The sequence below is a fragment of the Saccoglossus kowalevskii genome, chromosome 14 (genome assembly GCF_978046115.1).
Source record: "Saccoglossus kowalevskii chromosome 14, keSacKowa6.1, whole genome shotgun sequence".
NCBI classification, from domain to species: domain Eukaryota; kingdom Metazoa; phylum Hemichordata; class Enteropneusta; family Harrimaniidae; genus Saccoglossus; species Saccoglossus kowalevskii.
The window spans coordinates 8,661,113-8,689,111 of record NC_140654.1 but is presented as its reverse complement, the minus strand read 5'-3'; the positions used below and the strand labels follow the sequence as shown (position 1 = coordinate 8,689,111).

The 27,999-nt window shown below is 33.2% G+C and overlaps 1 protein-coding gene across 1 annotated transcript; it reads left to right on the top strand.

The window, feature by feature from the left end:
• On the top strand, positions 1 to 27,994 carry LOC100368295 (E3 ubiquitin-protein ligase RNF217-like). Its single transcript, XM_006820984.3, has 3 exons — positions 1 to 1,224; positions 12,484 to 12,685; positions 23,578 to 27,994. The coding sequence occupies exons 1-3, from the start codon at positions 208 to 210 to the stop codon at positions 23,853 to 23,855; spliced, it is 1,497 nt and encodes a 498-aa protein (XP_006821047.3). The 5' UTR covers positions 1 to 207; the 3' UTR covers positions 23,856 to 27,994.
• Positions 27,995 to 27,999: the final 5 nt, after the last annotated feature.

Genomic DNA, 27,999 nt, shown 5'->3' with positions numbered 1-27,999 from the left:
TAAATTAGCATGGCATATAAACAAACTGTGTGCTGCGTACGACGTCATGTTTATATCGGTAGGTTTATTAACATCAGGGAACATGGTTGCTCTGTGGTGGGGTAGCTAGAGCCTAGAGGGGCATAAAAAGGCAAACGCCTTACATTTTTTTATTTCGGTAGCACGACAAGCGAGCAGCGCCAGTGCACGTCCGAAGGATTTTTTAAAATGGCGAACGACGAAATGGAGGATGTTGATTCCGTGGCCAGCACAAGTGAGACTTTCGAGGAAGAGGACAAGTCGCAGTTCGATGATTTTCTGCAAAAAATTGACGTTGAATTCTTCTTGAATGAACAAGATGGCGGTTCTTGTGACCCCAGTGCCGATAGACGTGAAGGCGACAGTGTATATGACGGCTCTGGCAGCTCGCATAATTCAATTCCAACTGGGTCATCAAGCCCAGGTGTGCCTGACGATGGAACCATACGGAAAAATTCGAACTTGAACACATGGTCGAAACTAGCACGAAGAAATCAGACCCGGGACTCGGATGATTCTGTTAGCGATATTTCCGACTATGAGACATTTTCTGACATCGATGATTTCTTTGTGCGACATGTGTTCGACCCCGTTCTCGATAACTATCATTATGACGGCTTTGAAGATTTGGGGCAAATTGTTATCGGCGCCCCTCTTGATTCTGACCTACCGAAATTGCCTCTCTTCGAACAGGGAAAGCTCGTGGAGGCGGAGTGCCAAATTTGCTTAATTGTCGGTGATCTTCATTTACGCACTTGCTGTTCCGTTCCTGTGTGCGACAGCTGTTTACAGGAATATTTCAATGTACAGGTAAACCAAAAAATTGTTAAACTACCCTGCCTGAACCCGTTTTGCAATGCATATGTTAGTCGGGATGAGATCGTTTTCCGTCTCGACAACAGCGGTAGAGAGAAATTCCATCGGTTTCTTATGGAGGCAAATAAGGAACCACACATGAAAACGTGTCCTCGATGTAGCCACCTGTTTGCACATGATAAAGATGTGTTCGCCAAGGCTAAACTGAATCCTAATGAAGCCAAGGTGACCTGTACGGAGTGTTATCTTGTGTGGTGCTTTCCCTGCCATGCTCCATGGCATGAAGGAATTAGCTGCAGGGATTATAGAAAGGGGGATAAATTGCTGAAAATGTGGTCCAAAGAAAGAAGTTATGGTCAAAACAATGCACAGCGTTGTCCGAAATGTAGGGTAAGTATCAAATGTATTTTTCTGTAGCCCGAAGGTAAATTATTCAAATCCAATTTACATAATTTCACTACTACTACAAGTAACCAAGAGCACCTGCTACAACATTAAAATTTAGTTTATTTTCATAATACTATAAGATATAAATTAAATATTTTGAACATGCTTTATAATTTTATATACAAATCCTACACATTTTCAATTCAAAGTTATACATTTATATTAAACTTTGAATATTATTCCAAATAAATTACACATACACATAAAATGCAGTGAGCGTTCTACCTCAAGTTTATTACACAATTCCGCCCTACAAGAGCCATAATTGTGAAAATAAAGTAATAAATTGTAGTGTTATTGTATTATATATTATTGTATTGTGTTATTATTATATACTAGTATATGATTACTATTTGCTTAGACTGTACACAAATATATATATATATATATATATATATATATGTATATATATATATATATATATGTATATATATATATATATATATATATATATATATATATATATATATATATATATATATATATATATATATACGCAGGGGTTGAAATACTCTGGTGCACACTGCATTATGCACATAGATTATTAGCTAGTGCAAGTAAACTCAAAATATAATGTGCACGCTGTGCATGTAGAAATTAACACATTTTTTCATTATATTCACTAAGCCTAAATTAAGTTCAACCAACATTGTAAGACAACTCAAAAAAAGCAAATTCGTTCGTGATCGCATTAATCGAGAACCTATAAATTTTATTAAAAGTGGTGCATTTCACAACAAGTTAGTGCAGGTAAATTTCAAATTCAACATGCACACTGTGCATGCAGGGAAACAATTCTATTTCAATCCCTGATATGTAGCAACACCATCTGGTGATTGCTACTGTCTTTTATTGACCTATGCCAACTGGTGATTGCTACCTGGTTCTATTGTCCAATGACATTTGTTGATTGCTACTTGGTTCTATTGACCAATGACATTCGGTGATTGCTACTTGGTTTTATTGACCACTGACATCTGGTGATTACTAGAGGGTTCTATTGACCAATGACATCCAGTAATTGCTACAGGGTTCTATTGACCAATGACATCTAGTGATTGCTACTTGGTTCTATTGACCAATGACATCCAGTTGTTGCTACAGGGTTCTATTGACCAATGACATCTAGTGATTGCTACCTGGTTCTATTGACCAATGACATCTGGTGATTGCTACCTGGTTCTATTGACCAATGACATCCGGTAATTGCTACCTGGTTCTATTGACCAATGACATTTGTTGATTGCTACTTGGTTCTATTGACCAATGACATCCGGTGATTGCTACTTGGTTTTATTGACCACTGACATCTGGTGATTACTAGAGGGTTCTATTGACCAATGACATCCAGTAATTGCTACAGGGTTCTATTGACCAATGACATCTAGTGATTGCTACCTGGTTCTATTGACCAATGACATCTGGTGATTGCTACAGAGTTCTATTGACCAATGACATCCGGTAATTGCTACCTGGTTCTATTGACCAATGACATCCAGTTGTTGCTACAGGGTTCTATTGACCAATGACATCTAGTGATTGCTACCTGGTTCTATTGACCAATGACATCCAGTTGTTGCTACAGGGTTCTATTGACCAATGACATCCGGTAATTGCTACCTGGTTCTATTGACCAATGACATCCGGTAATTGCTACAGAGTTCTATTGACCAATGACATCTGGTAATTGCTACCTGGTTCTATTGACCAATGACATCTGGTGATTGCTACAGAGTTCTATTGACCAATGACATCTGGTGATTGCTACAGAGTTCTATTGACCAATGACATCTAGTGATTGCTACTTGGTTCTATTGACCAATGACATCCAGTTGTTGCTACAGGGTTCTATTGACCAATGACATCTAGTGATTGCTACTTGGTTCTATTGACCAATGACATCCATTTGTTGCTACAGGGTTCTATTGACCAATGACATCCGGTAATTGCTACCTGGTTCTATTGACCAATGACATCTGGTGATTGCTACAGAGTTCTATTGACCAATGACATCTGGTGATTGCTACAGAGTTCTATTGACCAATGACATCTAGTGATTGCTACTTGGTTCTATTGACCAATGACATCCAGTTGTTGCTACAGGGTTCTATTGACCAATGACATCTAGTGATTGCTACTTGGTTCTATTGACCAATGACATCCAGTTGTTGCTACAGGGTTCTATTGACCAATGACATCCGGTAATTGCTACCTGGTTCTATTGACCAATGACATCCGTTAATTGCTACCTGGTTCTATTGACCAATGACCAATGACATCCGGTAATTGCTACCTGGTTCTATTGACCAATGACATCTGCTGACTGCAGTGCTCACCCAAGTAAAGTTGTTGAATAGGGCCAGAAAAAAACCAGCTTGTAGACTATTATGCTGATTTGCACTTGTAGAGTTAGTGTAGGTGTCACTCAGAAGATCGCAGCAATGTGAAAGATGTAGGGCTTCAATACTAAAATAGTACAATGTGTAATTGAACATGTAAACAAAGTTAGGATTCTATAATTAAAAATTGTAATAGAAAAATAAAATAGTCAACCAATACATAAATCGCTGGAACTGCATCTTGCATTATCAGCTAAATTTACACTGGTCAATATAAAAAAAAATGGCGACACCGCACAAATTATTGGTATTTTTAAAATGTGTGACCTTACACTTTAGGGTTATGTAAGTACCAGGATGTGTGACCTTACACTTTAGGGTTATGTAGATACCAGGAGTGTGACCTTACACTTTAGGGTTATGTAGGTACCAGGATGTGTGACCTTACACTTTAGGGTTATGTAGGTACCAGAATGTGTGACCTTACACTTTAGGGTTATGTAGATACCAGGAGTGTGACCTTACACTTTAGGGTTATGTAGGTACCAGGATGTGTGACCTTACACTTTAGGGTTATGTAGGTACCAGAATGTGTGACCTTACACTTTAGGGTTATGTAGGTACCAGGATGTGTGACCTTGCACTTTAGGCTCATGTAGGTACCAGGGTTCTCCTCAGAAAAAATGCATAGCGCCGGGGCTAATTTGCATAATAATTTGCTTATCATTTACATATCTTTCCTTCATTGATTAACAGAACTTATTTACAATTATGAATATTAGTGAGCTCAATCACAGGGCAAATATTTGTTTTAATGGAATCAACACATTATGTTTCACAATTTAGAAGAGTTTGAAACATTCTCGAAATACAAATGCTGCAGACTAAAAACAAACACAAATAAATTATTGTTGCAATTTAATTGTATTGTAAAACGTTGAAGGAAACGCATTCAAAACGTTAAGCCAGATTTATGTTCACGAATCTCATAATTTTATTCACTCCAAAAACACTCGATCACGTAATTAATTGGCGTATTGTTGAAATTTATTATTCGTACCATCAACTTCTAAAACGTTTACAATTACAGTAATGAGCGAACAAATAAAGCTTCAAAACGATCATCAAAGTTACAACGTGACATAACTTACTTGGCCATGTTATACACCAGTTATAGCAATAATTCCTCAAAAAATGTTACTTCTTTTTTTTTTGATATGAAATGTAAGTAAAATCCGACTTATTTTTATCGGGAGCGATTATTTTTGATCACTTGATCGCTTTGGTAAAAAAAAACAGACCCGCCATGATGCTTGTGAAACATTAGCATGTGTCCTTTGACCCGACAAAAATTATATTGCGAAAGTAAAGCGATGTCGTAGCACGATGTGTTGGCATCGATTTCAATTGAAAACTGCATGATGGCTTTCGAAAGAGGTGATTTGCAATTTTTAAAAGGTAAAATAGGTCTTGAAAGAAGAGTTTTTACATGATTCGCAATGATAACAGTTCAAATGTATTTTACCAATAAACACGTTGTTTTTTTCTTGAGTAGCGTGAACTGATCGTGAACTCCGCTTTGACCATGTTATATCGAGGTGGAATTGATTTTGAAAGAATTTTAGCTTTCAATCTAAAGACTATGTCTATCGCAGAAAGTATTTACTTACAAAGAAAGAGGTGCTAATTTCACAAATTTGACTAGCCGCTACGTATCGTGCGACTAGGTCTATTGTTTATAAATTATAATCCACGACTGGCAGGATGCGTGTCGGTCGGTACGTAATTATAATAACAATCAGACAATAGTTCTCGTCGGAAGCGCTTCTGCGGTGGTCACTAATTTTGAGTGACGGTCGGGGCCGACCGGCGTGGCGAACAAAGCTTTTGCACATCTGATATTGGCATGTCAAATATGAAATCAAGCGCCGAGGTGGGAACACATAGCGCCGAGGTCCCAAGTAAAGCGCCGAGATTCACAAGTATAACGCCGCGGACCTCGGCGCTAAAAAGCCCTGGGGAGAACCCTGGGTACCAAGAGGTGTGACCTTACATGACCCTAAAGTGTAAGTACCAGGATGTGTGACCTTGCACTTTATAGGGTTATGTAGATACCAGTATGTGTGACCTTACACTTTAGGGTTATGTAGGTACCAGGATGTGTGACCTTACATGACCCTAAAGTGTAGGTACCAGGATGTGTGACCTTGCACTTTAGGCTCATGTAAGTACCAGGATGTGTGACCTTGCACTTTAGGCTCATGTAGGTACCAGGATGTGTGACCTTACACCTTAGGGTCATGTCGGTACCAGGATGTGTGACTTGCACTTTAGGCTCATGTAAGTACCAGATACATATAGGGTCATGTATTTACTATTTAGTTTATACTATCTAGTTAGTGTGATGTAACAATCAGATTTATGAGCAAATATCGACAGTGATGTTTGTAAAACTTTTACCTTGAAGTAACATGCCTGTCCACCCGGTAGAAATAATGGTTCATCCCCAAGATATAAGCACCTTAGCAGAACTAATGCCGTAATGGCTCATCTCTAAAATATGATAGGTATCCCACCAGAAATAATGGTTCATCCCTAAGATATAAGCACCTTAGCAGAACTAATGGCTCATCTCTAAAATATGATAGTCATCCCACCAAAAATAGTGGTTCATCCCTAAGTTATGATATACTATACTCCCCGATCATAAGCCCAGGGGTCTCAACATGTAAAATAATAGGTTGGGCAATGTCAGTATTGTTATTCTAGTTCGTTACTGGCTTTTCAAATTTCTTAGAACAAACAGTGGACTATTAACGCATTTGCTAGGAGCACATCTTAATAATTTTGAAATGCATATTTACAATAATGATACACGTTGCATATTTTTTTGAAGTAAACGTTCCAATAAATATATAGTATACAAACATGACTTGGTTTTTTCCTAATTTTTTTTCGGCAGCCATCTTGAATTGCAAATTGGACAAATACATACAGTTTTAATTATTTTTTTGCAACTGTTTATAAGACATAAGACTCTGTGCATCTATTCCACTACCACCCCCACCTCGCTTTACAGTTAGTACAATATTGTAGCAATATTGCTTTGAGAATATAGACTAAATATACCATATCATAAATTATGCAGGTTTTTTTCAAGAAAAAACTGCAAGAGGGAGCACTGCAATTCAGCGGAGATAGGGGGAGATAGGGTTCTCCCTACCAGGGTGTGGAGTACTTGATAATTTGATAATTGTTGATAATTCTAAGTTAAAATGGAGCATTCTATGGCTTCCTTGGGGCCAAAATTACTATTAGACAGGTCAAAGTTGAAGACTGTGGCCCTGGTCAATCAGAATTTTATGGTTGCAAGAGGATCTGCTCCCCAGGGTAGGGAGCGGATGGCCATGGCATGAGGGCGCTGCGTCCCTGTTCCCTTGTTTAAAAAAACCTGTATTATGCATTTATTCAAATTTATCAATCTTCAAATTTTATACAAACTGAGTTCTCAAGCATTTCTTTAAAAGCATTAGTGTCATATTTGGTTAATCTATGTAGGAATACTGTCAAATACTGAAAGAATGCATGATTCAGTGAAAATAAAATCCAGCAAATATATTTTTTTTCCTATATTTCACATTCAACTCATCAGAAATCAGTGAAAATAAATTCCATACAAAACACCAAAAGGTTTTTTCAGCGAAAATTAATTCCAGCTAAAGCAAAATTGTTAAATTTCAGCGCCCACATACATGAGCCAAACTGACGTATATATATCTGCATGCAACTATACTAGAATTAGTCTTAATCAAACAAATGCCTGTCACAGAATATATACATGTTTGTCATAACAGTACAGGAATAATTTATGCAAAGATATATCCATGTTTTGCATTTTCTTCGATGTTTGCCGACATTTTTCTACCCTTCATTACTTACTCTATTTTATTTTCAACTTTTTTTTATTTTAACTGTTACTAATATATACATTGTACATGAAAATTGGTTCAAAACAGAAAAATATCAGCTAGTTGAAGCTTACTGACTAGACTGTCACATGTTCACTAGGGAATCTTATATTAGTTTTACCAATTACTCCCTTACTGATAATATGTACTGTCTACATGGTTTCTCAGAATGCAGGTGGCCCAGTCAATGAATTACACCTCATCCTTACTAATAATGGTTGTGTTACTGTAAATTACTTTATTTTCGCTTGGAATTTATTTTCGCATTTTTCACTGACGGATAATTCAGCGAATATACATTTTTTCCTATATTTTACACTTAAATCATCAAGAATCAGTGAAAATAAATTCCATACAAAACACCCAAAAAGTCTTTTCAGCGAAAATTAAGTATTTTACAGTATCAAATGTTAGATTCATTGATGGGTAGAAATGTGAAGTGTGATAATTTTTTTAAATAGACAAAATTCAAGTACCGGTAATTATATTTGTATAATACAAAAAGTACATGTCTCACCTTGAACATTTATGTAATATATTCAAAAAGAATTCTACAGGGAAAATTAGAAAACAAATATTTTGAAAAAAATAATTCCACGCACATTTAATTTAGAAAATCAAAATCAAATTATACTAACATTACCATAACTAAATCTAGAGCAAAATTAAGTGAAGGAGAAAAATTTTTTGCATTTAGTTCTAAATCAGACAAATGGAAACCTTGTGTGTAGAAGGAAGTACATTTAATTTTTGTTGGTGCAACATTTTGCTGTTTATGTATTTTTCAATATTTTTTCTTGATAATTTTGGACCAAAAAGACATAATTTCCTATTAGTTCCAAGTCTTGATCAAAATTTGTGAAAAATTATAAAAGAATTATTTGGTCTAAAATTTGTGATGCTGGGAAATTTTGACTTTGGCACTTAAAGTGTTAATGACATATTGCATATTGTACATGTATACAGTATTAATTACTTGTAATGATTTATTTATTTGTTAATTTCATTCCATAAAATTGTAGAATAATTTAATTCCATAAAATTGAAGAATAATTTAATTCCATAAAATTGTAGAATAATTTAATTCCATAAAATTGTAGAACAATTTAATTCCATAAAATTGTAGAATAATGCAGTTCATCTATATATGAACTCAGTCAGCATCTAACTAATTATACATGGAAACAGACGTTACTATTTCCTCTTTCTTGTCTTCATTTGCATATATTTTTGCTGTTCTCATCTTAGCTAGGGGGTCTTATAAATTTCCCCTTTTCCATATCATTTGAATATACATCTGCCGTTCTCGTTATAGCTAGGGGTCTTGCCATTCTGGTGTAATATCAGGATAATTATTGAGGTAACCTGGATGTCTAGTACAATAGTAACTTTTAGAAATTGCAATAATAAAATATGGGAGTAAACACTGATCTTATTTGATTGGTATTTAGGTCCTTCGTTTTGAATAAGGGGCATTTTGTAAGTCACTAAGAGCTATGTAGAGGTATAGAGAAGAAACATGCAATCAGTCAATGAACGTAATCACCATGGATTAAATTTCCACAGAGACCTCATTGTCTAAGCATCCCACCTGTCTACATTTTTTCTTTTTATATAGTCGCATATTTCTTTCATAAATTTCATGAGATATTTCAGAACTTTAGCATACGTTTTCTAATTACAGTGAATTGAGACAACTTTACATCCTAAATGTATAACACAAGCTTTACATTATTCATACCTGTCTTGTCACTTTTGATCTAATGTATATTATTATACATCTGTCACCATATAAGGAAATACGAATTTCTAATATGGAACGATTACACGCGTAAGCATCCTCTAAAAATAAAAAACAAACATGGCAGCCTCAATGGTTTAACCGGACCCAACACAAAGAAGTTTAATAAATCTATTCCAAATTTTTTGGATTTCAGCATTCCAATTATTTATCATCAGAAGGAAAAGATGTATAATAATAATAATAACAAGCCGGTAGGCTGGTTGGTGATCCGCTCCGCTCAAAAACAAGCAACATGTTTTTTGGCTGTTTCCATGGTGACATAAACGTGAAGCTGACGTCGGTTTATAACTAATACGAAGTTCGCAAACACCATTCAGTCTTTAGAAGTCACTTAGTTTAGTACTAGGACCACAGTTACTCTCTCCTAGTAGAGTGACTGTGCTAGGACATATTCTGCTGTTACATTTATTATTTCCAACCGTTTTGCGATAGCATTTTTTAGAATGAAGCGTTTCCCGTAAATGCTGGAAAGCGAAATAATGAAATAACAAAATGGTAAATATTTACCTAAATTGCAGTGTGTTGACCTTCATAACAATATACTTCATAATGCAAAACACTAGTCACAGTGAGTAATTTAAATATACAACTCCTAATCGAAAAATATACCACAGTCCAGAATTTCAGACGGATATTAAGCAACCTAAGAGCATATCAGAAGCATTTACTCTAAAATATAAAAAAAGAACTGCAGTCAAAAGTCAAGAATGCCAGCAAATAAAGGACTCTGTCCCACAATCCTTTGTGCGCGTTATTACGGACACGCGCAAAAAACTGTACCACGCTTGTCAAATCTGGGTCAAATATACAGTACGCTACTATCTTGCCACAGATTGTTTAGTAGTGGAGTGTTCGGTGACCATTGAATTAGCCCGTGATTCATATTTTATGTGTATTAATTTATTCATCAATTTTCGTGACTGACAGTACTGCCCAAATTTTAGTCAAAAAACGCAACTGGTGAAACGGAAGAGCATCGCATCGCCAGGCGATGGACGCAGGGCTCTTTGGCAACGACCGCATAGAGGTCAAAATACGCGTTCTATTTTTACACGTTAAATTTGGCTCTTCCCTTTCGCCCCCTCCGGAATGTTCTACTTTTGCAGCCTAATAGCAGGTTTTTCGAAAAACGTCTAAAAACACAAGAATTAGTAGAAATGTTCCTGTTTTGGGCGGATTATTGATAGAGAATAATGTCTTTATTACAAAAATGCTGAAAAACCGTGAGTTGTTGCCTTGGTTATTTTTTTATTGGCGAAAAACTGCGAACTCGGCAAATTTGGTTGCACAACTTCCCTTTATCATATACACCCAGCGACACCGATGCCAGCTGACTGTGTACAAAACTGGTATGGGTAATACATTTGGGGCGAAAGTATTCAAAAATCAGTTTTTGGATGTTGCAATGGCAGTGGTGGGCCAGGATTTTTTTCTCAATTAGTGACGGCACGACCTACATGTGAAGTATGAACAAAATGAGCCGAGCCATTGCTGGTGAAAAGTTACCCCAACTTTGGGGTCAAATTTCTCGGTAATGAAAACAGATATCAAAAATTCAAATGGTAACTTTGTGCCCACACTCAAGCTGAGTAGAATGAGCTATGTCTGAAGTGTTTTATCCCAAATTTGTAGGAGGAGATACATTTGGCGCGAAGCTATCCAAAAATCAGTTTTTTGGCTGTTGCTATGGCAACGGTGGTCCAAAAATTTTTTTCAGATTCTCCTTATAACTAGGGTTAATGTGTGACCTACCTGCCAAGTTTGAACGAAATCGGCCAAGCCAAAAAAGTCACAGAAGACATAATACATGAACACTGGAACACTGGAAATGTACACACACAGACACACACACACACAAAACGACAAAAGTGATTATAAGGGCAATCCTAGCGGAGCGAATCGCCAATAACTTTATTACGCAACTTAATCATCTGTGGGTTTAGTAAGATAAAAAATGATTACAAAAGACAAATAAGACAACTAAAACACTAAAATTAAAATACACTGAAATTCAACAAAAGAAAGAAAGAAAATTTATAAAATCTCTGAAAAATTGATTAAACAGCAGCAAGGTTCTCCCAGGCCGCAGGTTATTAAAAGTAATAAAGGTCAGTACATGGACGCATCGACCTCTGCTATACGTTGGCCGATACTGTCTTTGTGCATACTTTTCGATATCCTCGTAACCGCATATTAACCTTGAACAGAATGTTACCCACTATATTGATCTACTTTCTCATAACTCTCTAAGATAATTTTCTACGATAACTTTCACTGACACAGTAGACTTGAAAAATATAGTTTCTTTGCTTTTTGGTATTTTTACAATAAAATATAGAAAAGTTTATTACTGTAAAATACAAGTTACATACAATCAAGGAAAGAAACCTGGCCGTTGAAGTGCATATACGGTTAGGTAAATGACCTGTTACAAGGTAAACCTAAATGATTCAGTGTTACTTAATCTCCATGAATGCAATGAAGTAGGTGATGAGAAACATTACATTTTATATTGTAATAATTGTCAAATCAAAGAACAAAGATCTAGATTCTTTGCAGCTCCAAAGTTGGAAGATTTTAGCATGGATGAATTATTTCTTATTATTAATTGTTTCAAGTAATGATTCTTTCATTCTTAGCATTTTTGCAAAATTTATTTTCTATATTCTTGATATGTTTTTAGTACTGTAAGTTTTGTTGTCCTGAATGTTGTTTTATTTGTTTTGTTGTTGTTATTATTGGACATTACTCAAGATTTCATTGGTATGTTCCAAATAAAATTCTATTACTATAACTACTACTACTTAAAGCGAGGGAGTCGTCACCTGCGCACGCTTCAGGTGGCCATAGCGTGTCATTGTTTACAAACAAGCGTCTACCCATGAGACTTTGTGCCTTTAGCGTGTGTTGTTATCGTCGCATGGGACTCAATTTCCATGTGTGCACAGGTGACGGCACTTATTTGACAAACATGAGCTGCTAATAGAGAAAATATAACCAAATTTTCACAAATTGAAGCATGGCTGCCTTGGTATAGTACATACCCTACATCCTAAGCCACGACAAATAAATATTTATTCTTACTTTCCAGGTGTACATTCAAAGAAGTTCTGGATGTGATCACATGACCTGCTCTCGATGTAAAACTGAGTTTTGTTACCGCTGTGGACAACAGTTCCGTAGTCTCAAGTTCATAGGAGATCATTATTCTCGTCTTAGTGTGTTTGGATGTAAATATCGTTTCAAACCTGATAACCCCGTACAACGACGAATGATCCGAGGTGCTGTACTTGGTAAGTTACAACATTGCCCTAAAATAATATTTTTATTTCACAGTCAGTTTGGTATTTCTTTATTTATTATTTATCATTTATCAAACTTGTTTCATCAGAGGCACATCACCAATATGTTACATGCGCATAAACAAAATATTGCATTCATTGTAAACTATATTATTCAAATTTATATAATATGTATTCTTTACATAGACACTTTTGTTTTATTAACATTTACGTATTTTGACCATAGACACCTTTGTTTTATTAAAATTTACGTATTTTGTCTATAGACACCTTTGTTTTATTAAAATTTACGTATTTTGACCATAGGCACTTTTGTTTTATTAAAATTTACGTATTTTGACCATGGACACCTTTGTTTTATTAAAATTTACATATTTTGACCATAGACACCTTTGTTTTATTAAAATTTACGTATTTTGACCGTAGACACCTTTATTTTATTAAGATTTACGTATTTTGACCATAGACACCTTTGTTTTATTAAAATTTACGTATTTTGACCGTAGACACCTTTATTTTATTAAGATTTACGTATTTTAAAGTATTTGGACGATATACATCTTTACATTTATATGCAAGTACATGCATTACTAATAGAGCTAATACATAGATGATGTTTATATTTTGCTGTAATAGTTGCATCACTGAATTTATGTTGAACTTGTATGCACTTTGCAAAATATGGCATATCCGATAATCCATGGGTGCAAAATTCTCAAAATTTTTTTGTAATCTGCTTGGCTACAAGTTTTAAAAGCTAATAGTGTCACAGTAATATTGTGTAGTCTATCGGGTTTAGTCTAGGCATTGGAAGTTTATGCAAAAAGGGGTAATAGAAATAATAAATACCATTTCAACTTATATATGTTTTAAAAAACAAAGTATTCATATATTGTAAATTTCTAGTACTAGTATGTAGTTCAGTTATTGTAATATATAGGAAAAAAATGTATTTTCACTGGATTTTATTTTTACTGAATCATCCCTTCAAGCGTAAATAAATTATTTTACATTAGACTGGGAAATGGTAGCCATGGGTGCTACAAAATTTGGTAGCCATGGGATGTTAATTTGGTAGCCATGGGATGTTGATTTCGTGATAAATACAAGTTCATGTTCAGATTAGGTCAAAACTATCATGTCTCTCTGCTCTCACCTAAATATCAAACATGTGTGAATCAATACTGTTAGAAATGTACTGGTACATCTTAGGAAGAGAATGAAATTAAAAATTCAAGTTGCTTTTTTATTAAGTATTAGAAAATAAAAGAACTAGTGTATTAGCCATCTACTGTACCTGCCAATTTAACAGACATTTAATTATTTTTTTTCAATTTTATCTTTAGTTTTTTGACAATTTTGCTGAATACTGAAAATTCTTTTTGGGTATTATGTATGGAATTTATTTTCACTGATTTTTGACAAGTTGAATGTAAAATATAGGAAAAAAGATACATTCACTGGATTTTATTTTCACTGAATCTTACCTTCAGCGAATATAGCGAAAATTAATTCCAAGTGAAAATAAAGTATTTTACAGTATGCAATATTTATGTTAAACAATGCCCATTGCAAAAGATGGTCCTTCTGCGATGTTTCAGCACCTGAGAATGTTTTAGTGCCTAAAAAACAAATACCAAAAAATTAACCCGGTAATAATTATTTCAAGACTATGAATTATTAATAATAAGATACAAATCTGCCTATTGGCAGGCTTAGCGAGGATTTAACAACAAAACGACAGTGTCATTTCATGCAGAAAGTATGCATATCAGACAAAAAATATCCAAGTTATGCCAACGATGGACATGCAAAAAACTAGGTACTGGTACACTTATTCTCGTTCGAAAAATACATAATGCAAGTTTATTTTTAGACAAATTTAGACACAATTCATAATTAGCAACTGAGAGCTTAGTCGATCTGGCTAGCTTGTGCTAACAGAGTTAAGCGGCTATCCAATCAAAGCCTTGAATTAAAGCATTTGGTCAATCATAACATCCATATATGGTAACGTTTAATTAACTTTCAACCTTTCAACAACATGGTACCAAAGTTTTTCAAACTGTCAGAGCAATGCTTTCTAATTCTATCCAGGTTGACTGCGAAAATGTTTCAAACTTAATGTATTAATTGCTTTAAAGGTCTTTATTTTTGGCCACATGCCTGTTTATAGCCACAGCATGTGTAAAAAGATTCAAAAGTTTTGTTTTGTTGAAATTGTCACTGGTACGATGTGTTGAAGATGTGACACAGACACCAAAGGATATCCCATTTACGACACATTATTTTTAAAAAATTCGCTTGACAATAATGGTTTCTGTGCTATATTTTGCAAAGAAAGTTAGAGCATAAATTAAAAGGATCTAAATTCAACTCTTTGTTTGAACACTGCGAATTAAAGAGTCTTTACGGTACCATGTGTGGATTGATCGATTGTAGATTGATGAGAAAGTATGTCTGTGTTGATGCCAGATGTACACGGACGTGAAAACAGTTGATTGTACAAACAATATTGCTAATAGGCAATATTTTTGTTTTGGTGATCTCTCAATTTATCGCCCATTATGCAAAACATTGGCCATTATGCAAAACATTGTTCATTATGCAAAACATTGGCCATTATGCAAAACATCGGCCATTATGCAAAACATCGCCAATTATGCAAAACATCGCCCATTATGCAAAACATCGCCCATTATGCAAAACATTGCCCATTATGCAAAACATCGGCCATTATGCAAAACATCGGCCATTATGCAAAACATCGCCAATTATGCAAAACATCGCCCATTATGCAAAACATCGCCCATTATGCAAAACATAGGCCATTATACAAAACATTGCCCTTTATGCAAAACATTGGCCATTATGCAAAACATCGGCCACTATGCAAAACATCGCCAATTATGCAAAACATCGCCCATTATGCAAAACATCGCCCATTATGCAAAACATCGCCAATTATGCAAAACATCGCCCATTATGCAAAACATCACCCGTTATGCAAAATATTGCCATTATGCAAAATATTGCCCATTATGCAAAACATCGGCCATTATGCAAAACATCGGCCATTATGCAAAATATTGCCCATTATGCAAAATATCGTTCAAAGTCATCCTTTTAGCATATTTTTGACAGCCACTTTTAAATTCCAGGCTGATACTCTGCAAAAGTATGTCTCACATGATGATGTATGTGATGACAAGCATAATTAATTAAGACATATTAATTATTATTTGAAATAAATCTTTCATTCTAGGCTCGTCATCATCATGCCATTTAATGGCACTTGTTTGAGACATTGGCAACACGAGATTCCAAATGATTTAGATAGTCACTGAATTTTTTTGTTATTTTTTTAAAATGTCTTAAATTTTGTTTAATTTTTTCAGACGAAGGGCTAGAGTTTTCACTTAAATTTACTGTTTTACCACTAAAATATAGAAAAATAATTAGAAAAGTCTCATGACGCTATAGTTGCCATTTTGTGCTAAATGTACTCAGCCACATATTAGAAATTCACCTGTTCATGAGGGGCAGGCAATTTCTAGTCTTGAAATCTGCCTGTATCTGGAACAGATGGACATGCCCTCGTCATCTACATACAGCATGTCACTTATACACATTCATCTGGCTCACTGGCAGCCATCTTAGTTTATAAATCTCAAATTATGTGTTTCTTCCCTTCTTTCTTAAGCTTAATTCCTTCTGTCATTTTCCATAGTGATGAGTTCATGAAAATATAATTTATGACTAATACTTGGGGCAGAAGTTAGGTATTTTATATTTGTATGATATGTAAAAAAGAACAATAAATGCAAGATTACATTACATTACTCCATTCTCTATACAGGCAGAATTATTATCACTTGCTCCAGCTGGAAGCAATAATTTCCAAACTCTTTATAATATAATTACTATTACCATTGCTGCTCCTTCCTTTTTCTCAGGTGTACACTTACTTGCTGCTCCAGTGTTTCTGGCACAAGCAACAGTTGGCTTAGGGCTTGCACTTGCCGTAGGTTGTGTCATTCTGCCTTTTTATGGCGGTATGAAATTGCACAGAAAACTTAAAGGAAAGAAAAATGTACAAGACAAAAAAAGCAAGACAAAAAAGTGCAAGAGTGATGTAATAATTATGTAATGGTGCTATGAAAAATACACAATTTTATTCTGTGGAATGAAATTACAATTCAGATTCATGGGCATTTGAGTATAATAATATTCAGATTCATGGACATTTGAGTGTAATAATATTCAGATTCATGGGCATTTGAGTATAATAATATTCAGATTCATTGACATTTGAGTGTAATAATATTCAGATTCATGAGCACATGAAGATGATTTTTTTGCTGATTCATTGGTGCTTGAATTTAATGAAGTTTATTGTTTATTGGTACTAGCCTATTAGCTTAGAATAGTTAAATAGGTATTATTTGTGTATAGTATATGATAGTTGATGGCATTATTATGTTCTATAATGACATTCTATGTTGATTAGTGTAAGGTAGTAGGTATTATTAATGTTATGTGATAGTTGATGACTTTAGTTAGTAGTTAATGACATTAATTAGTAGTTAATAACATAATTTCTATATTGCATTATAGATTAGTATGTCAAACCTGGACGTATTATTATTAATGGCTCTATTTTATGGTGATGTCTTTATTAGGTTTTGATTGCCATATATTGTGATACATGGTGTCATTATTCATAAATTGAAAGTGCTATATTGTGTTTAATGACATTATGTACATGCAGTATATTTAGTAGTCTAATTGTATTGTTGAGTATATCATGCCATTATTAGATAATGCCATTATTTGTAGCTGATCTCTACAATATTATCAGTTGATGTCATTACTCTTCATATTGTTTAATAATTAAATTAATAATTAATAAGAATAAAATGTTATTGCATTATAAAACCCAAGTGGGTTATATACATGTATACTACGACAATAACTTGATGTTAGATAGCAATATCGTTAGACTTTTTTGATGGGCATCTGTTGTGTCATTGGAAGCCGGTCTAGCAAAACGTCTAATGTGTGTATCTCATGTTTTTATATTACGTAAGTCTGTGGGGAATAATATAGTCTGGCTATGTATCCACATCAAGTAAATGCTCATTATGCATTATTTTTTCACAAAATTAGAATTCAGCAAGTTAGTTTTATTGATTAATATGCTACAAAATATGATATATAAGTAATTATTACAAAAAATAAATATAGAAAAATGACATGTAGGAGACTCTATGGGTATAATCTGTTATTTTTCTATTCTATTCATAATTTGATGTAAAAATTAATAATAAAAATTAGTAAAAATATGTATTGGCTGTTAAAGAATACACAAAATATGATTTTTTAAATTTTGAATGGACATATTGTCGCCTGTGTACAAAAGCAAACATTGGGAGTCTTTGCAGTAAATGTGTGTCTGGTCGTCTGTTCCACTGATATCTCAAGAACCATGTGTTGATTTTTTATGAAACTTAATGCATAGATGCTCTGGGCTAATGTACAGACCTGATTAATTTTAGGTAAAAACCATGCATATTAATTACTTAATTTGCATAATGATTATTTAATTTCTGGCTTTTCCATTGATATTCCAAGTACTAATCATCACATTACAATGAAACTCGGTACATAGATGCTCTAGGGCTATGCACAGACTAAAAACCTGTGCATATTGTCTAATTTGCATAATCATAATTTTTTGGCTTTTCCATCAATATCTCAAGTTCTCATCACATTTCAATGAAACGGTACATAGATGGTCTGTAACACTGCACAGACCTTATTAGTTTTACATTAAAATCTGTTCATATTAATCACCTCATTTCCATAATAGTCAGTTTTCAGCTTTTCCATCAATATCTTTAATATTGTTTTTCAAGGAATCTTGGTATGTAAATACACTAAGACAATGCAACTAATTAGTTTTGGGTTTATATACGTCCATAATAATTACCTAATTTGCATAATAATTAACTTTTGGCTTTCCATAATTATTTTTAAGAATTAATCTTCACTGTATAATGAAACTGTATAACATTTATGCAAAAAGAACCAAAAATTATTTATTTCTATGCAAAATGATCATTCCAAAATTGTCATTCCACTGTCTAAATTATTGATTTCTGTCACCAACATGTATGGAACAAATTGAATCGTTGTTTTGAATGGTAGCATTGTACACTTGTATGAAAGAACATTTACCATGAAAACTTTCACTGTAATTAAACATAATTCCAGCAAGAACCTATTAATACAGCTCATTTGGACAATTAAAAAATAAAAAAAAATGTACATTTAAGCCATTAACACCAGAAACACCAAATTTGTATTATTTGGTCAAATGAGAAATTTAACATAAATTGATAAATTTGTCTGTGTAGTTTATAACATATATGTTCTGTTTTTTTAAACTGTTGTTTTTTTTCAGTCCCAAATTTGATTAAGATTGAAGTTCATTGTCTATATGTTTTACTAACCTAAAAGATTGTAATATGCAAATAGCCATTTAAATATTTTTTTGTAAAACACCTTCTTAGCCAATACATTTCTTAGTAATACATTTTTTATTAATACATTTCTTAGTAATACATTTCTTAGTAATACGTTTTTATTAATACATTTTTAGTAATACATATTTAGTAATACATTTTTTAGTAATACATTTTTTAGTAATACATTTTTTAGTAATACATTTCTTAGTAAGATATTTCTTAGTAAAACCCCGTTTCTTTGCTACAATATGGTGTAGGTAAATATATTCTATCAAAACACCTGCCATACTTAGCTAATACAGGTCAATATTTCCTAGTAAAAACTCCCTTGGTTTGCTAGTGTAGGTAAATATTTTCTAGCAAAACACCTGCCATACTTAGCTAATACAGGTCAATATTTCCTAGTAAAAACCCTTTTGGTTTGCTAGTGTAGGTAAATATTTTCTAGCAAAACACCTGCCATACTTAGCCAATACAGGTCAATATTTCCTAGTAAAACCCCCTGCTTTGCTAGTGTAGGTAAATATTTTCTAGTAAAACACCAGCTTGGCTAATACATTTCTTAGTAATACATTTTTTATTAATACATTTCTTAGTAATACATTTCTTAGTAATACATTTTTAGTAATACATTTTTAGTAATACATTTTTTAGTAATACATTTCTTAGTAAGATATTTCTTAGTAAAACCCCCTTTCTTTGCTACAATATAGTGTAGGTAAATATTTTCTAGCAAAACACCTGGCATACTGGCATACTTAGCTAATACAGGTCAATATTTCCTAGTAAAATCCCCTGCTTTACTAGTGTAGGTAAATACTCTCTAGTAAAACACCAGCTTGGCTAATACAGGTTGATATTTCTTAGTAAAACCCCGTTTCTTTGCTACAATATGGTGTAGGTAAATATTTTCTATCAAAACACCTGCCCTACTTAGCTAATGCAGGTCAATATTTCCTAGTAAAAACTCCTTTGGTTTGCTAGTGTAGGTAAATATTTTCTAGCAAAACACCTGCCATACTTAGCTAATACAGGTCAATATTTCCTAGTAAAAACCCTTTTGGTTTGCTAGTGTAGGTAAATATTTTCTAGCAAAACACCTGCCATACTTAGCCAATACAGGTCAATATTTCCTAGTAAAACCCCCTGCTTTGCTAGTGTAGGTAAATATTTTCTAGTAAAACACCAGCTTGGCTAATACATTTCTTAGTAATACATTTCTTAGTAATACATTTTTAGTAATACATTTTTTAGTAATACATTTCTTAGTAAGATATTTCTTAGTAAAACCCCCTTTCTTTGCTACAATATAGTGTAGGTAAATATTTTCTAGCAAAACACCTGGCATACTGGCATACTTAGCTAATACAGGTCAATATTTCCTAGTAAAATCCCCTGCTTTACTAGTGTAGGTAAATACTCTCTAGTAAAACACCAGCTTGGCTAATACAGGTTGATATTTCTTAGTAAAACCCTGTTTCTTTGCTACAATATGGTGTAGGTAAATATTTTCTATCAAAACACCTGCCATACTTAGCTAATACAGGTCAATATTTCCTAGTAAAAACTCCCTTGGTTTGCTAGTGTAGGTAAATATTTTCTAGCAAAACACCTGCCATACTTAGCTAATACAGGTCAATATTTCCTAGTAAAAACTCCCTTGGTTTGCTAGTGTAGGTAAATATTTGTTTGTAAAACCCCTGCGTTGCTAGTACAATTAGACATTTTTCTAGTAAACCTCTGCTAAGTTTAATAGTACAGTTACATATTTTATATTAAACCCTCTGCTTAACTGATAAAGGTCAATATTTGCTTTGTTTGTACATGTATAAGTAAATATTTTCTAGTAAACCTCTGCTTAGCTAATACAGGTACATATTTCTGTAAAAAATTTAAATTTGTTTCAGATATGTACTTATGATTTGTTTTATTGAAATTGAAAAAAAAATTAATTTGTGGAATTATACATACTGGGGTCGGTTTTTTAGTTTAAGATACATTTTGTTAGTTTTGTTATATGCAATAAAATAATTTAAATAAAATGACAGTTTGTTTGTTTGGAAATTATTAAAGAAAAAACTCATTGGACATAAAGATATTTCCATTTTTTGGCATACAATTTATAGAAGTGGGTAGTTTTATACCATTTTATCAGGTCATGTGACCTCCATGTGATCAATTTTACTGAATTTCATTGGTTAAAGCCTTAAGAATTATTTATATAAGGTGTAGTTTTCAGCTATCCCAGAGTTCAATGTGAGATATCGAGTGATATAAATACATGGCAATGCGGTTTCATGTGAATTGGGGTCATCGATATGAATACTAAATATGTATTGCATCACCAAATTACCTTGCAATTTGTTAAACGTAAAATAAAATTGATTTTCTAAATAACAACTGAGTTGAGAACATTTTGCCAATAATTTTTTGTAAATTTTACTGAGTTGAGAACATTTGCCATTAATTTTTTGTATATTTAAAAAAAAAATTTTCAAACGAATTTTTTGTAAAAATGTTTGTCACCGTTTGCAAGCATATTTTTGTAGTTTTAGTGCAGTATTTTGTGATAGCTTGTGACAAAAATAAAAATATTCTGAATATATTAAGGGTCTTAATACATGAAACTATCAATAGATTAAATGTGAGGGTTGTCATCTTGTGTAGCGTGACCTGAAAACATCTTCTAAATAAAACGTGTGATTAACTAAATTATTCCCAAAAAAATTGTTATTTAACTTTTTTTTTTACATATTTTAAGTTTTTAGAGCAGAATACATGAAATGATATTTACCATGCAATTTAGTCAGAATTTAGTTAAGATTTTTTGTAAAGATAGTCGATTTTGATTTAACTAATCAAGTACATGTGTTCAGTTTGAATTAAAGTCTGTGTATCTTCCACATGTTCCACCAATGAGACTTGGCATATTTCCAAGTTATTGATTATACATCTCAGATAGTCATTAAATCAAATAATGCCCTTGACCTTTCTGTTGTTTATTTACAAATAATGCCCTTGACCTTTCTGTTGTTTATTTACAAAAAAACTATATATATTTTTAATGACTTATTAACTTTCAGATTGTCAGTATATTTAAAAAAAAAAATTAACTATTTATTTTGTGTGTGTGAAAAACTCTTATTTATGGATCTCCTACACTGTACATGTACATGTATGCATGGTTGCATCAATTTTAGTTTAAAATTTGTTTTAGAAAGAATTCAATGAAAAATGAGTTGAAAAATGGGTCAAATGAATACATAGTGGCGTTGATGCTTATAGCAGTTGGAGAAAAAGCGTTGTCAAACAAAAATTTATTTATCCTCTTATTTGCATGCTATCACCATAAATACATGCTGTATACATGTTTATTGATTTGTTACCAAAAGGGTAGTTTTAACATTGCATTACACAAATTTATTTTAAATATAGACACGTAAAATATTCAGTTAAATTGAAACATTCGTACAAGTTATGTGACCAGTTTGTTTGTTTATTTATTTGCATAGGTAGAGATTTGTACATGTATTTATGTTTGTTGCTGCAAATTGAGAACTAATTGATTGTAGCATTTATAGTGTGTCATGTGACCTAGCTGGAAATTGTTGACATGACTAGGGGGTCCTATTTATTATTATTATTTTAACGCTTTATTTCTTTTCTAGTTCGAGGTATACATAAGCACTGTAAAACGTGTTTAACATGCCATTTTAGCGAATTTGACTCAATGCATGAACTAACTGAATCTTAATTTAGCTAAAGAACCAACAATTTTACTGTGAGAATATACTCTATTCTAATTAGCGACATCTTAATTTAACGGAATTGCGGATTAGCTAAAATAGCTAAAAAGACATGTTTTACAGTATACAATTATGTAATATGTGAATTTTGAAATGAAACACTTAAGTTTCTAAAATTCTAATTCTTGTACTATTTATTGCCTTAGAAATGGTTGCCATGACAATGTTTCTACATGTTTTGTGGACATCACATGGCATCTAGATCAAATATAATTGTCATGATGACCGTGGATCTTAATGACCACAGTAAAATATTCACTTCTCTAGCAAACTTAAAGCAGCATATGCTACAGCTGTGTGTTATTTTATATACTGTAGAATACTTATTTTTGCTTGGAATTAATTTGATTCAGTGAAAATAAAATCTAGCGAATATACCTTTTTTCTTATGTTCTATATTCAACTTGATAAAAATCAGTGAAAATAAATTCCATACAAAACACTTAAAAAGTGTTTTAAGCGAAATTAATTCCAGCTAAAATAAAGTATTCCACAGTATAGCAAAGTTTCAATTGTTTTATTGTATTTCAATTCTTATTATTTTCAGGTGGTAAAATCCTAGCGGCACCAGTGGTAGCGTCACTGGCTGTCGGAGCTGGTGGATTACTTCTAGCAGTCGGCACTGTAGCGTTACCAGTATATGGCAGTTATAAATTGCATAAGAAAATACAACGTCATAAGAAAGAGCAGAAGGTACGAAAATGGCGAAAGAAGTTGGCGATTGATTTTGAACTGCAATACAGAGTAGTTGTACGACCTCCAATGCGCTTAGTTCCACGTGAACCAACAACAATGCCAAGCCAAGAACTAGATATACTTTATTAAGACAATATATTATGCTAATGTTCAATTTTGAAATTTAGGTGTTAATGTGAGATGATTTTCTTTGACTTGTTGCTGATTTTCGACTATAGCACAAAAAAAGCTGTTGAAAAGAATACTTTCTGTTCAATCATGAAATAGTGCCACTGACACATTCACACACTCACACACAGACAGACGCACACAAACAGACTCGCACACAGACAGACTTGCACGCAGAGAGACTCGCATGCAGACAGACTCGCACGCAGACAGACTCGCATGCAGAGACTCGCATGCACGCACACAGACAGACTTGCACGCAGACAGACTCGCACGCAGACAGACTCGCACGCAGACAGACTCGCACGCAGACAGACTCGCACACAGACAGAATCACACACAGACAGACTCACACGCAGACAGACTCACACGCAGACAGACTCACACACTGATATGCACATATATCAATATGCTCCATATTTATTAACATAACTCTTTCCCACCGTTGCTAACTTTTATCCATCCACAAAAAAATCTTGACGGTTTATTGTATCTTCATAAGATATATTAAACAGATCTCTTCAAAGTTTCTTAATTGAAATATAGAAACCTCTTTGATCCAGCAGTAACATTAGTCATTTTCAAAACATTTGTATCACAATATTTGGATACTATATCTTATACTTGTACAAACATGTGTAAATTCTATGCTGTCACATGATTTTCTAGATTTATGGAGCAGCCACTTATTGAGATGCCTGCCTGCCTGCCTGCCTGCCTGCCTGCCTGCATGCGTATTTCTGTTATTTTGTCTTTTTTAAAAAAAAACTGTTGCATCCGTCCATCTGGCTGCTGAAAGCTATCATAGTCCTGAATATGAAAGCCCAATACAGTCCATGCATACATGAATTGACATTACCAGTATACCTTATTCTCTAGTTTATAATTGGTGACACTAAAATCATACATGGTTTAAACCCAGCGTTGTCCATGCACACTTACTAATACAGAGACTATGAAATTGTTGTCTTGTTTCCCAAAACATTTAAAAATTAAAATTATTGCAAGAAGTCAAATACACTTTACTGACAATTATGTTAGAGAAAAAAAAATGAATAGTTTTGGGTATAACCTATAAATTCTGAAGAATATTAAAATTAATAACTTCATGTCTCATTTCAAATTTTAAGCATGAATAAGGTTTGTGTTTAGTCCTAATTTTACTTAATATTGAAAACTTAACTATAGAAAAATGAAAAAAAATGTGTTATTAAGATTCTGGAAGTTGTGATTGAAACTTAGTGATCTTGTTTTTTAAAAAAAAAGGCTTATGACAATCTTTCTATTCAAAATGACTGAGATTATTTCCCATGACTTATAAACATTATAAAAGTTTGATGTGAATTGTTTTTTTCTTATATCAGAGTTGATTCATCATGATTTGTTATGACTTGACTTGGAATCAACTTAATCCAATTAATCAGATTTCTATTCATTTTTGCATTTCACACATCATTTTAAAATGCTGAATTTGATGGTCACCAATCATTTTTTTTTTTTTTTTCAAGCTTACCATATTTCATTTTTGAGTATTATACTGTCTTAAAAGCTACCTTATTTGTGTTCATGGCTATGTAATAGCTACTGCTTATAAACAACATTTACAACAACTAAGGAGAAAAAAAAAACGAATATTCTTTAAACATTTACATCAAAGTTAAAAACTTTGAGCTTTGCAAATTTTCAATGCAACTTTAATTTATTAAATCTGGTTTTCTGTAGTTAACCAGAAGTCGGGAAACAGCGCCCTCATGCTATGAAATAATTATTTGCTACATTGACCGTAGAGGGCGCCATCTCTATATGCTGCAGTTATCAAAACGATTGAAAATAACTGAATTTGTATTTCCTCCAATGAGTAGCCATATTTAATCGCAGATTTTCAAGAGTAGACCAGTATTTGTGCTAGGATTATTTCTTAAATATATTCTATCACATTTGTTTTTTTGAGTTAAATGATGTGTTTAAGTGTATCATGGGTGGGGGGGGGTGAACTCAATAAGACTACAAGACTACAAAGTATTTCATAGTTTGAACTTTTAAAGGAAAATTATGAGATCTGTATCGGAGTGTTATTGAGTCAACCTAATTTATTCAGAATCTTTTTTTCTCTCCAGAATGTAAATATTTGTTTTAAAATGTTTGAATTCACATGAAAAAAACACTGATAAATATTATTTCAACTTTGATCTTCTGAGAACCTAAGAATGGTTCAGGTTAGTATAAAAAGGAAGGGATGGTGCAAAATAACCTTATTGGATCATTTACGTAGAAATTAATACTACATTGTATACCCAAATGGTCACTGGGAGCTCATTGAGAGAGAGAACCATGTCAATTGTTACCATTTTAGTGTGTCCCCAACTACAGCTATAGTAAAAACATGGGCAAAGGTTCAGAGGTTAATTACAACTGATGTCCATGAATGTTTCCATAGCGACCTGTTTAAAAGCCTAGTTCACCTTCATGGGTAAGCTAATGAATGCAGTTTATTTACAGAACCAGATTATGTCTTTGGTTTAGTCATAGTTCAAGAAGTACTGTAAAATACTTTATTTTTGCTGGAATTAATTTTCAATGAAAAGATTTTCGGGTGTTTTATATGGAATTTATTTACACTGATTTTTGACGAGTTGAATGGGAAATATAGAAAAAAAGGTATATTCAGTGGATTTTATTTTCACTGAATCGTCCCTTCAGCGGAAATAAATTCCAAGCGAAAATAAAGTATTTTACAGTATACGAGTTACGGATATGTTTGTAACTTACAGCCATATAGTGCTCACAATGTTGTGGTGAAATTACGACAGACCAGAAAACGTCTCTCTGTAGTTCCCTATAACAACTTGTATGTGCTTGCTAATTTTGTACCAGGGCTAGAGGTAATAGTGATAAACCAGGTGTATACAAGTCAAGAAATCATCTTTGAAAGCTGTTCATCATTTGATTACATTTTACCCTTGCCATAACTATCTTTAGTTGCCCTAAAAGTTTGAACTTCTATGGAGTGCACAATGTTGTCAGCGAAATAATTACCATATTTTCTTTATTCTTGGTAGTATATAGTAAAATTTTATTATATGTGCACTTGGGTAATAATTCAATGCTGTAAACAGTTTCATTTTCAATTTTCATGATTTGTGGCATTATTGATGACATTTCAATGGAAGTCACTGAAACTTTTCATGTAGGACTCAACTTTAGCAAAATTTATCCTTCAAAAATAAAGTGATTTACAACATCTGAAATAAAAGATTTATAAGATAGGGGTAATGGATATCAGTGTACCATGACATTGTCACAGCTGATACTTGAAAAAGTTTGTGTATTCAGGAATGCGACATTTTAAGGGTACTAGACAAACACCAGTTCTTTCACAGACTAGGTATTTTTTTGTTAGTGTGTCTGTCATGTGATCATCATGGGAGATGTTCATTGCATGTTGCATCCTTATCTTATAAATCTTTCATTTTCTTTGTTGTATCGTCGAAGATAGTAATTTCATCTTTGTCAAAAATGGAAAATTGTAATGTACGGCTCAAACTCAATATTTCCTTATTAGTACTTTATATGATTGCGTTCAATAAATGCATGTTTTGGAGATGAGAATAGAGCAAATACGTTACCATAGTTACTGTTAACCATTTAATTTTCACAACTTGAGAGCAATCCATGATCAACATTTTGTGAAAGTCACATCGTCTTAGTGATCTGTCTTGGTGAGTCAACACTGACAAACAGTGTGAATATAAATAAGAGAGCGTCTAAAACTTCAACAGTGAAGCGAAAGCTATTTTTTAAAACTGTACTGAAAATAGTACATTTTTTGTTTCAGAACAGGCCAGTTTTATTGGTGACTTTACCAGAGTTTTATTTATCAATATTTAATAACATTTTTGCAAATTGAAAAGCTGCAAATTCTATTTTTATTTTCAGCAAGGGATCTTGTACTTATATACCTGTCAGTTTATTGCTTGTCAAATGGGCTGCCTATATTGTGTTCAGTTGCCATATTTACATAATGCACCCATAATGCATCAGTCAATATGGCAGCCATTTTATGACATGTCTGGACAAAATAAATGTACTCTGCCATTAAAGACAC

Coding starts and splice junctions, on each gene's coding strand:
- LOC100368295 (XM_006820984.3), top strand. CDS start 208: ATGGCGAACGACGAAATGGAGGATGTTGATTCCGTGGCCAGCACAAGT. Junction 1,225..12,483: donor AGCGTTGTCCGAAATGTAGG/GTAAGTATCAAA, acceptor CTTACTTTCCAG/GTGTACATTCAAAGAAGTTC. Junction 12,686..23,577: donor GATCCGAGGTGCTGTACTTG/GTAAGTTACAAC, acceptor TATTATTTTCAG/GTGGTAAAATCCTAGCGGCA.